The sequence below is a fragment of the Tenebrio molitor genome, chromosome 8 (genome assembly GCF_963966145.1).
Source record: "Tenebrio molitor chromosome 8, icTenMoli1.1, whole genome shotgun sequence".
Classification (NCBI taxonomy): domain Eukaryota; kingdom Metazoa; phylum Arthropoda; class Insecta; order Coleoptera; family Tenebrionidae; genus Tenebrio; species Tenebrio molitor.
Window position 1 is genome coordinate 9409084 of NC_091053.1, and position 13240 is coordinate 9422323.

The following is a 13240-nucleotide window of genomic DNA, read 5'->3' on the forward strand; positions in this document are numbered from 1 at the left end:
ATGTTTGCGTTTGCAAGCCATTTCAGCGGCAAAACCTGAGACTTCAGATGATTTCAATACGTAACTGTCTGCAAGTGTATCTACAACAGTAACGTCCCAAACCAAAGGTTGACCTTTAATCCACGGTACTAAAGTCATCCCATCTGGGCGTTTTCCGTCATCCCGAGACAGTCCGTTTGGTTCTAAAGTTGAATTCACATGAATTGAAGTTAAAGACCGATTGATAATGGAATTAATTTCAGTGTGTCTTGAAAATCTACCACTGCTTTTGAAACAACTTAGACCGTGGGTGCCAATTTCGTCAACTTTCGCATTGCATTTGCAAATATGAGGTGTACAAAGATTACAACCCAATCTTAAACCAATACAAACTTGGAAGGAAGTGTTATCTAAAAGAGTACCAATATTAGGAGAAGGTATTGCATGTAACCAAGATCCTGATTCTCTGCATTGCAAAGCTTTAAAACGAGCCAAGTCTCTAGGTGAATTAAAGATTAAGTCATTGGCAATTATTCCTTTGATATTAATATTATCCCAATTCTTCTGAAATTGTGGAATTGTTGGTATTTCGTTCTCATTTGCTACACCCCAGGCTGCTAAAGCTTCATCATAATGGTGAATATTAAGCTCATTATCCTTTGAGTTTAGTAATAAAGAAACAAGCTTTTTAACCCCATTAATTGAAGATAGGAAAGCAGGGAGGCAAATATCAGAAATGCGACGAATTCCCAGACCACCAAATCTAATCGGTAAAGTGGACTGACGCCATTGTAAATCAGTTAAACGTAAATTAAGTATTCTCTCTAAACAAGACTTTAAAGAAGAATCAATTGAATTAACATAATTAGAAAATTTCCAAAATGGAGTTGTTCTTAATAAAAAATTAAATTTTGGTATGAAAAGACAGTTTTTGATTAAAGTATAAGCCACGTGTCTGTTAAGGAGTTCAGCTTTGTTTAAAAGATTTTCAACTGTAATTATAGTTTTTTCGACGGTGTTTTTGAAACCTTGGTCAAAGATTGGAGAGCCTAAAAGAGATAAACTTTCCCGGTCACAGATTTTAATGCCTGGTGCTAAATTTTGAAATTCCTTTATGACTTTTAAATCTGTGTCTCTAGAACAGCAAAAGATCTCGCATTTGTTAAAGTTTAATTCAAGGCCAATTTCCTGAGATAAATTTATAATTTTCTTAAAGTCGGATAAAACTACTTCTGGGTAATCAGCTAAGGTTCCATCATCTAAATACCATATATTCATTTGAGAATCCAAAGATAAAATAATTGGTTGAATGGCAAGACTAAAAATCATGGGACCGCAGGGATCTCCTTGCTGGGCTCCAACAGAAGAAGAAATTAAATGATTACCGAAAAATAAAGTTGAAGGATTTCTATAGCATTGATAAAGATAAGGGTACAGAAGTGGGGTATGACATTGGACTTCTTTCAGAATACAATCCCGTTCGACTGAGTTAAAGGCATTTTTGAAATCTAATTTAAGAAGAACTTTGCCACGGTTTTGATCGTTATTAACAAAGGTTCGTGTGGTATGAATTGCTGCTTCGCATCCTAGTTTAGTTGCAACTCCAAGTTGGTGTGGAGATAAATACGAATTTACAATATTTCGACTTTGAAAACAGGCTAGCTTTGAGGTCAATCTTCGCAAACAGTTTCCGATAGCGATCGGTCTAATTCCTCCATCTTTTTTGTTAAGGGCACATTAAATTATAATGTCTTTGCAACAATCAAATTTGTTTCGATAGTTACCAATATAATTTTTTAAGGTAATTTTATATCTACACGCGATTGGTCAATTAAAAACGTTCTTATTTTAAAATCCAATGAGGATGGATTTTTTTAAATATTTTTCCTATTATTGCCAGAACATAATGATTTCATCGTGTTATTTTGGTCCGCCAGTTCTGGGAGACCCTGTATAATCATGTCTATTCACGTCTAAAAATTTTACCCTCCTAAACCTTCCAAAGAGTAGTGCAAATGATCTTTCTACGACCTGACGAGTTTTTGCCATTATGCTGTTAAAATACGTTTTTGCAGGCGTCATATTTCCGCGGTTAATGTAAGGTGGTATACACCACGATAGGAGTGGATAAGCTTTGTCACCTATAATAAATTCTTGATTAGGGAAGTAATTTTGGATATTGTTTCGAACAACAATATACAAGTCGGAATTTCTGAATATTCTATTATCACTAACGGATCCGGGAAATCCTGCGAAGATGTCTGTAAACTTCAAGAAAGGATCCGCAATGGCTTGAAGAGTTATTGAATAACTGCATTTACGAGTTATATATGATTCTGGATCCTCAGGTGGAGCGTTAATATCTACATATGTGCCGTCAACAGCACCAATAACATTTTGAAGTCCGGCTATTCTTCTAAATTTTTCTTTGATATGTTGTAAACGTTCACCTGTTGGCCATTTTATTACATATAGAACTAAACTACATACAATTTTTACAACTCTCATGAAGCTTACTGACACAGAAGATTTACCCATATCAAAACGATCAGCTACAGATCTAAAAAAAAAAGTAAAGTGTAGATCTTAGAACACTTTTTGAGAAAAAAAAATTAGTAGGTATTTCAAATACTAAACAAGAATACAGCTGATACCTATAAGTCTATAACTTACCTGTAGGAATCGGGCGTTGCAAGCAACCAAATTACAGACAACAGTTGTTTTTCCACATTAATAGTGTGTCTCCCGCGATTAACTTTTCTTTTTAAACGTGGACCAATAATTCGTAATAAGTTTTCATAGGCATCTACAGTCATGCGAAAATGTTGTTAAAATTCTTTAGATGTATAATTTGCAATTGTAGTTTCCAAATAGTTATTAATCCGTGACGGTTTCCTTTTACACTTTTTTCGTATTATTCTAAGTGCTAAGGACTCTTCCTCACTACTATCTTCTTCACTTTCTGCTGAAGACGACATAATAATATACTCTGCTGCTGTTAACGCTAAAGAGATTATAGGATTCATTTTTTTATTATTATGAACAGAAAAATTATGCGGAAAATTAAGTAATTGTTAAAATAAATATCCTCATGTGAGTGAGGTTAAGTGAAATGAAAATGAACTGAGTACAAATGTCAAACGTTCATATTTACGAGTGTCCTGAAGTGTACTTTACTTCATGACGTCATATTACATCCATCGGTGGAAATGACCGTTCATTCCTGAACGCACTCCTGGTCATTACAAATTTCAATTTGTGTTCTTTCGTGCTTTCTGCTTTCATGATTTTTCTGCAAATTCATTCCTCCGTTTTCATTTTGTTTTTCAAAAACAACTAGGTTTGGACTGTCTTTCTTTATTCCTAGATTTTGTTTAGACAATGCCACGAAGGTCAATGCCCTTACACGCTAATAAGAAATTTGTAAATGTATTTTACACGGGAACGAGATAATAACGCTCCGCTTCTCCCAGTGGCTGCTGTTCAAGAAAGAGTTGCGTAGCTTTCCCTTGGCATCATACGGCGGAAATTTCAAGCAAAATTAAACAAAATTATCACAAATGTAGTTACCTTTAACTTAACTTAACCTTTAACTACTCGCGCCGGTGCCACTTGCACTAAAAATGCTCCCATTATGTTAATTACTGACCCCGTCCATGTGCTCCCACCTAACCTATAATTGAAGTGCCAACTAGAACCACCCTCAGTCGCGCTGCAATTGCTCTAATGATAACATTATTATTTGGTGTCAAATCTGCAGCCATTCCACCACGCGACAAGTTATGTAAGTATATTTATTTGGTAAGTATATTTTAGTTTGGTTGCTTGGCGTAATAGATATTTATGCATTAAGGGAGATATGAACATGATGGGGTCGATCGTTTGAAATTGTTGCTGACTGCCCGGCAGTGCGCCATTCGTTTGCCAAAAGTAAAATGAATGCACGCGTAGGGAGGTGGATTTTGGAGTTAGGTCAATACAATTATGAAATTACACATCGAAATAATCAACAAATGCGCCATGTAGACGCGTTAAACTGAAATCCACCCCACCTTGAATATCGAGTTCATTTGACCACAATCAGTGATGAGGATTGGATGTTGGTGGCCCAGTTAGGTGACAAAAAGATTGCTACCATTAAAACTATACTAGTGACGGGAGAGAGGGATAATAACAAAAATATTTTCAATGACTATGCATTAAAAGGGGGTGAACTACATAAAGTGACGGCATACGGGTTACGATGGGTAGAGCCGGAAGTAGCACGGTTTCAAATTCTGAAAATGGCCCATGATGACTCGGGATACTTCGCTTTCCCGAAAACATATGAAATAATAGCTAGTAAGTTCTGGTTTATAAACAAGTATGTTAGCAATTGCCTGAATTTATTTCAAAACACCGCATGACAAGAAACTCGGCTTTTTACATCCCATAAAGAAGATACCAAAGACGTTCCACATAATTCATTTAGACCATTTAGGGTCTTTCATTAAAACCAACGGGTAAAACCCATTTACTTGTTATCATCGATGCGTTCACCAAATTCCTTTTAATCTACCCGGTGAAAGATACGAGCGCCCGATGGTTGATCAGGTCACTCAAAAATTTGTTTCAGATTTTTGGTGTCCCCAAACGAATGATTAGCGACCAAGGGACGGCGTTTACGTCCAGGAAGTTTGCAAACTTTGTAAAAGAGATTGGGTCTTCGCATCATTTGAACGCTGTGGCACTCCCATGGGGTAAAAGCTGGTTCCGACTTGACAGTTACGTGAACAAACAGAATTACAGAATTCAGACAGGGCAAAATCCTCACGCCATCAGAACTGCACCTTTGTAACCGGTTAAAGTTGACATTTCGGTGGTGGTTTCGACGCAGCTAGTTTATAGACCGGTCATTTTTTAAATTCACTGTCAATTCGGAGAGATATATGCAATACATTTTGGAGCCATATTATAAACCAACTAACAGACATGAGCCGCAAATGCATATTTCCAGCAAGACTCCGCAAGAGCACATTACAATGACATAGTAACGACAGACTTTTGGTGACAGAGTGATTAGTAAGGGCATTTGGCCAAGCAGGTCACAGATCTTACACCAATAGATTTTTCTTTATTCCGGCTCTTGAAAGAGAAGATCTTCGCGAATGTGTTACATACCGTACAGGAACTGCAAACACCAATTGTTCAACAAGTGGAAAACATTACTCCCAACATGGTGAAAAAATTTGACATTGAGCTTTAATTAGAGCAATTGAAAGAAGACCCGTAATATGCGACAAAACTTGTGAAGAATTTAAGGATATAAATAAGAAAAGAGCTGCGTACCTGATAAACTAGACGACATCCAGGAAACTCAAACGCAGTTAGTAATTATTCCCTGCACTAAGACAAATCAAAGAAGAACCTTCACTGTAATAAACGAATAGACGGAATTAAATATGTGGAGTTATTCAGAAAATAAGTGTCACTGAGACCAAAACATGTTAACCATGTAATGTTATTTTTGGGATATAGAAATTCAAAGTGTGGCGTACAAAGGGTAGGAATACACACAATTGGAGGAATGCCAAAACAAGATCCTGACAAATATACTGGTCATTCGTTTCGGAGAACTTCTGCAATGCCTTTGGCCAATACGGGTGCTGATTTAGCAGTTCTAAAAAGACAAGGAGCTTGGAAGAGTTCGTCTGTGGCTGAAAAATACATAGACTTTTTGGAAAGCAAAAATAAAATTGCCAGAATGGTACTGAACGGAGAAACCTTTGTCGAAGTATCAAGGGATCAATCGAAATCATCATTGGTGTTTATGGATAACATTCCACTGGATAAAGTCATTGAACAAATTCGTACCATAAATTCAACAAACTACATTGTTCAAGTAGCAAAAAAACTTCGCAAAGAAATATTAAGTACTGAACGAATACCAGATGGGTATTTATGTGATGAAATTTTAATTGAACAATTTAAAAAAAAAAGTCAATTACCGCATATTTGGCAAAGTTTTATGCAAGCATTGTTCAGTGCTAAGAATATAAAATTAAGTGAGAACTATAATCGACGAGCGTTATCATTATCAAACAGACTCCAAAGCATATATCTATTCATCTATACATCTATTCCTAAAAACATAGTTTGAGATTCATCGTTATTTTTTCATGGAGCTATAGATAACAATGATTTCAATGAAGAAACATTAAGCGGAAAAGACTCGTCCCATGTTACAGCAATGGTGATATATCAAGAAAAAAAACCCATTGAAAATGAAGTAAATTTAATCAAAGCAAAGCCTACAGCAGGGCAGAACGAGTATGATTTAAAATTTTTAAACTGTCACGTTAAACTGTCACGAAATTCTTCATTTCAGTCAAAATAATTTACAATTTGATCATTTGCTCTGGGTCTTGTGTAGACTGCAATATAGTCAAACAGAAAATAATTTGTGTCTGTTATGCTGAATATGAATGTCAGTTAGAACTGTACGATCAAAATATAATTTGTAATTGTCATTTTTATTATTATAATAAAATTATTATTATAATATTACGGATGTTTCTATGATGACTTGGACCACAATGTATGATCCAATTTTTGTTGAATGCTCGAAGGACCAATCTCGATAGATGAATAAGTTTGCGGTCACAATGGATGACCAATGTTTTGTTTGATGTAGATCACAACGGATGATCCAGTTTCGTCGTACCAATGTTTCATGCGATTAGTTGAGGGTCACAATGGATGACCAAATTAAATATGTATGTTGCTTTGAACTTCGTTTATTTAAACTCAACACTTAATACTACACAATGTCAACAAGAGTACACAATGAATTTACAGGAGTGTTTTGCAAGAATCATGACCAAGAATTCCATAAAAATAAAAATGTTCTTAGAATTGATATTTTTCGGGGTAGGTAACGTCCGCCCCGTGAGTGGGCGTTGCTTCCCCACCCCGCTGAGGCCCCATCGGCCGTAAGATCCGCAACAACGGAGGTTGGTTTTTATTTATTTTTTATTATTATAATGTTGCTTGTTTTATTAAATGATTGATTGTGAATAAAATAGTATACAAACCTCGCCGAAAGTCCATTCCTGTGTCTCGAGAACTAGTTCACCTCGAGGGCAAGCCTCTCGGTAAACTATTGTTCTCTCGACAGGAATGGAACACTTTCCTCCTCGGTATGTAATATACACCTCGAGGGCAAGCCTCTCGGTAAACTATTGTTCTCTCGACAGGAATGGAACACTTTCCTCCTCGGTAATATACTATTAATAACTACTGTGAAATGGTAGAAATTTTGTTAAATTCAGTAATGGCTAATAGAAGTAATAATTATGACTTACATTTGTTAACTACAGGGTCATTATAAATGATTGTCCTATCGCAGTTGGCGTTGATGACAGAGTTTAATGTGCCGCAAGCTTTATAAAATGAGTGAGACTAGTATCGCCGATAGGTGGCGCTCCTGGCGGTAGTGGAAATCAAGTTTACTAGTTTGCCTAACGTTGCGAGGCTGCGGCACATCCAAAATTTGTGTGGGTTTTCAGCGCCAACTGCAATGGGACAATCATTTATAATGACCCTGTACTAGACAAATGTTGCCTTACTTTTTCTCTATGAATCACACGAATTACATTCGCGGAGTAACTCTTTATTTACAAGATATGATAAAACTACCTTTAGAAGTTGTACATGATATGAAGGGAGGAATGCTGTCCGTCAAACGAACGGAGGGTAGATTTAATGCAGTGAGCCCAGACTTAGCATTAGAGCAGTCTCAGAACCGATCTTCAGCAGTGACTGGAGGTTTGATTGGCATTACTAAAAATGAAGAAGCGATGCTGAGATGGCTGCTCCTTTATCTCTTTAAAAACAGTCTTCACGAGGCTCTTTCTTCATATCTCAGAATACAAGCAGACTCTACAAGTGACATTAATTATCATAATGAATAGACGCAATCCAGGATCAATAAAGACGAAAAAGATATTCAAAATATCATAAAGTATTTCAATGCTTGCAATCCCTACAATGTCAACGAGAGCTGCTCGCTTCGAAATATTTACACCGGTGAACTTGCTGATGAATCTACTTCGTAATGTTTGCTAAATATAGTAGAAAATAGAGAGCCTCTGTTAAGTACGTACGAAAATGAGCGATTTGTATTAAAAAGTAAAAAATTATCCGATCCTATTAAAAAAAGGAAATCTGACAACTTTGTAACTACTTCTGGAAAAGAAAGTAAAAGTACTTCTAATAAAAAGTTGCAAGATGCAACAGATATAAGTCTCTTTCAAAAAAACATTTATGTTGGCTCATGAACGTGGACTTGACACAAAAATTTTAGCATCTTACGAAATTTTGAATTACTGCAAGTACCTTTTTGACACTGATGGATTTTACAGGAAATCACCAAAATCGGAATTCGCTCTTGAAATTGAAAATAATTATAAGTGTGGTACAAACACGGGGCAGGACGTTTTAAATTTATGTACTTCAAAAATTTATATTGTTGATGGTATGGCACTTGTTCATCGAATCCAATTAAAAAATGTCAAGACCTTTGGCGATTTTGCTGAGGCATTCTTCAAAAGAATCCATAATTTTTCTTGCAGCCAAATGTAAAACGAATAGATATTGTATTTGACAGATATGATGATATTTCGATAAAATATTTGGAGTAAAGGTGTAGCAGGTCAAAATGCCACTATTCGTTTTGGCCGGGGTAGGAGGCCAAAAGGTCCTACTTATGCTCGCGGGACAATAAGATCGCTGTTCGAAATCTGAATTTTCCGATCGGTGATGTCCAATGTAAACAAACCGGCGCCATGATCGACCATCTGTCATTTAGCGCGCAAGTGTAGAACCGCCGGAAGTAGTCATCGGGATGCGCGGTCCGTACAATTACCGGGACGCCTTATCGCCCAACGGAATAAGGTCCAGATCTTTCGTGTTGATATCCTAGAGTCGAGGGTTACCAAAAAAACCCATCGCGAGCGGAAATCAGGGGACTCGGTCGGCGTCTGCCGAGCGGGCGGCTGTGCCGCAAGTCGCGAGCTGCGAATCACGTGCGTGGCGTTCGGGATCCGCAATCATCCCTGTGGGTGGATTGCCGAACGCCATGGCGCTTATCGTCCGGCGCTGCCAGCCTTCGGGGCCGTCGAGGAGCCCGAAGATTTACCGTACCGCTACCGTTACCGTTTTGCCGTGGTCGAGAAACCCCTCGTCATCTAGCGAGATAGAGGTAATTATCCGTCATTAGCGAATTCACTTCACTAATTTTCGTCTATTAGGGGTAGTTCGAGCCAGATTACCGTACCGTACCGCGAAGGAGTACCGGAAAGTCCTCCTTCGATTTATCGTGGAGCAACCCCTTTCAGCGGAAAGGTAATTACCGAATCGATCGAGTTTCGCAACACTAACGTCAATTCGTTAGGGGTCCTTCTTCAGGGCGATTCGTCGCCATATCGTTCGCAGGGGCGATCGTTCTTTGGGAACATCGTTCTTTAGAGTGGTCATCGCCAGACCGCATATCGTTCATTAAGGTCGTCGGACCACGCCTCGTTTCGTTGGATATCGTTTCGTTAAGGACTAAGGAATATCGTCAAGGTCACGCCGTGACGCCGAAAAGGAACAGTACCGTACCGCAAGTCGAAAGGACGCAATCGAGGACACACCACGTTACCGGCATAAGATAAGTCGCACAATTTTATTGCGGAATCATAAGAATTTGCGCCTCAAATTTCCCGCTTCTCAACTTTTAGAACCGTCTCATACTTGTAAAATTTCATACTTCAAACATTTCAGATTTTTCACAAGATTTCACAAATTTCAAGTTTTCAATTTTGCATTTCAATCATTTATAGCAGTTCTTCTACTTTCAGAAAGTTTGCAAAGTTCACTTAGTCAAGTCAAATTTTCGGAACTCTTCCGACCGCAGTTTTTATGACTTTTTTTGTAAAACTATAATGTCAGGGTCACTGCCAGACATTTTCCAATCATAGAATCAAAGTTAATTTAACGTTGTAAATTTATAAAAGCAGAAGACTGCGTTTCCTTTTTCGTTTCACATATGTAACAAATTCTTTCTTCTTTACATCGGAGTTGTTGTATTAATTTTAAGTTTATTCACAACAAAATAATCAGATAAGTTACAAGGTCACCTGTAAGGGAAAGCTTTTTTAATAAGACCAAAATAAGTGTATTCAATAAGATCATTAATGTGAACTGGTTCGAAATTTCCAATTGAACAGAATTACGTAGAATAGCGTTTGCCAATTCCACGGACCAGTGCACACTTAAGTAAGCACTTCTTATTTCCTGGACTGTTGGCCCTAAAGTTGAATAAACCAATTATTTAATTCCCAAGGAATTAAGTTTTTTTATTTGTATTGTCTCCGAAGTATAAGAGAGTACTGAGCACTTGTCCCGGCAGCTGGACAAGCGTAACAACCAGCTCAAAACAATAGCTGCCTGGCGCCCATTTTTTCATTTTGTGAACCCACGCCCTATGCCCCAAAACCCCCTGAGAGCCCGTGCAGTCACTGGCCCCTTTTTGGTCACAAAGGTCAAATGATTAAAAATTTTATCATTTCAAATGATCACACAAAAATTCCAAGTGATTGTAATAATTTCTTTTCAAGCACTGAAAATAAGTTGCAGCTCGTTAAATTTCTGTGTATTGCTGCTCTTAGATCTGCACAAATAAAAGAAGATTGCGAGTTATATATTTGTGGAGGATTTGATGATCCAACAAAATGTTTCAAATTACATGGCTCTTCAATTTTTGAAGCACCTGACTAAAATTCGAACCATTTAGAAGCCGATTCAAGGGTGTTTTGTCACATATTTCACGCAATAAAAATCCAATCTGCCCATATCATAATCCTTAGCGCTGATACAGATGTTTTCATCCTGGGAATTTATTTCTGGAATAAGCTAGCACTTCTAGGTTGTTTAGGTCTATGGTTCGACGGTTCTTATAAGAAGAAATACATTTCAGGATGTCATTTGCCTGCTCAATCCCTTGGCGAAAACATTTGTCGTATTTTGCCAGCATTACACTCTCTAAGTGGTTGCGATTCGACTAGGAGATTGGGCTCAAAAAAAAAAAATAGTTTAAAAGCTGCATCGTTGGATTTTGCACAAAAAGCTCTAAGGTATTTAGGAAATCCATACCAAAGTGTCGAACAGTTATCAGAATTAGAAACCATTTGCACCTTTCTTTTCTCACAAAAAAAAATTAACTGCTGATGAACTTCCGTGTAAATTAATTTCTCAAAATATCGGCTTCGGCTTAAATTTATTAAAAGTAATTTGCACATCAAATCGTTCATGCAACCGTAATTTGTCGTAACCCTCAAAAAAGTGAAATAGTATATTTCAAACCAAGGTAAGAAAGTGCTTTCTGGCAGACCGCAGGCGAGGTTTATAAGTGCCTAAGGTCTGCAAGGGCACTTTCTTAACAAGGTTTCAATACTATTTTTTTTCCCTACCGGCACAACTTCGTTGAAAAAAGTCAAAAAAAGAAGGTTATATTCCTGATTAAAACGAAAATTTTGAGAATTGAATAGTAGGCTGGGTTATTTGTTTAATTAACTTGTCATCGCATTTAAAGATTTGACGTTTGTTCGAAAATTTGATATAAACAGGGTAAAGTAATCTACCTACCTAGGTTATCTGTTTATTTTCCAGATTATATGATTGATCTACCAACTTGCTTTACTGAATTGGCTTTTATTTATCAATAACTTATTTCACTTTTGACATTTCTATTTTGGTACAGTTTTACCATAAACATTTCATGATTAACTTTCTTACCTTAGCGAGAAAGTTGAATTTTCTCACCTCAAATGAGGTATCCACAGCCTACATTTCTAACCGCTAGGGAAAAAACTTTTTACTTTTTAAAAATGATTTAAATTTGTCGGCATGAAAATTTTGTGGATTACACGTCCAGAAAATGTTTTGCGAGTGCTCGTGTTGCTTCGCCTCGGCTACGCAATTTCACTCACACTCGCAGCTCGCAGCACTCTCAGCCGCCTGCAATATGTCGTAACCTAAAAACAAATATTTCTATATTATATCTGCTTGTAACTAATATGTTGTAACCCAACTGCATTGTGTCACGACGTCGTAAGCCACGGAACTCAAGCATTTTGTGGGTTGTGACATGTTAACAAGTCGAAACCTGACAGTTGAGTGCAGCAAGCGACTGCCAAATCAATGCCTTTTTAGTTTTTACGACATATTGCATTTTAGTGTTGTGTACTTTTTAAACTTTAAAACATTGTGAAGGTGTATTTTTTCCACTTTTTAATAAGGTAAGTGAATATTGTAGTTTCAGATACTATGCAGATTTTGCATGTTAGATAGGGTCACATACCCCATTGACGGAAATTTTTGTAACTTCAATTTTCTAATAATATAGGGGATCTTATGAATTGATTTCATTTTTTCAAATTTATAATTTCCACATTAAAATGGGTTCAAGGGGTAAAAAAATGGTAGAGATCTCTCTGGAGGGGCTAAATTATGGTGAGGCGGCGGCTGACATAGCTACTATCGAACCAGATAGTGATTTTTATGTGTTGGAACCAGAAAAGGAGCTTCTTGATTGTATAAACACATTAGGTGAATGGTCATTGGAAAAATTTGAATTGGCTCTATGGAGGAGGCGGTGATAAACACAACAGCGCAAATAGTCTGTTGAGAATCCTCCCAAGAACGGGAGGGGCCCGAGAGAACAGAAGGAGGACAATCGCGTTGGTGGTCGACAACATCGTCTTGTACGGAGCGCCGGTATGGGCTGGCTGCGTCAAAATCCAAAGATATGCACAGGCATTAAAAAGGGCACAGAGAAAAATTGCAATCAGGGTGGCCCGAGCGTACAGAACAGTCGGCACCGAGGCAGTGCGAGTGTTGGCGAGAACCATCCCGGTGGAACTCCTAGCCGAAGCAAGGGCTGTTACGACGGAAATGACCCTGGGCAAAGAGGCCGACGAAATAAGAATAATTAAATAACAACAAAGAAAGATAACCATACAAAAATGGCAGGAGCTATGGGACCGCGAAGCCGGAAAGTGGACGTACAGGCTAATACCACGTATATGTCCGTGGTTGGAGAGAAAGCATGGGGAGGTTACCTATCACCTGGCCATGCTATTGACGGGACACGGGTGCTTTCAAAGCTACAGGCAGAGAATAGGCAAGACGACGGAAGAGAATGGCCCATACTGCGAACAGGAACCGAAGACGGCCGAGC

The 13240-nt window shown here is 37.8% G+C and overlaps 1 protein-coding gene across 1 annotated transcript; it reads right to left on the bottom strand.

The window, feature by feature from the left end:
- Positions 1 to 1733: 1733 nt before the first annotated feature.
- LOC138137027 (uncharacterized) lies at positions 1734 to 3161 on the bottom strand. The gene is made up of 2 exons (XM_069056329.1): positions 3157 to 3161; positions 1734 to 2539 (listed from the first exon to the last, which is right to left on the bottom strand). Exons 1-2 carry the CDS (start codon positions 3159 to 3161, stop codon positions 1900 to 1902), a joined length of 645 nt encoding a protein of 214 aa, XP_068912430.1. The 3' UTR covers positions 1734 to 1899.
- Positions 3162 to 13240: the final 10079 nt, after the last annotated feature.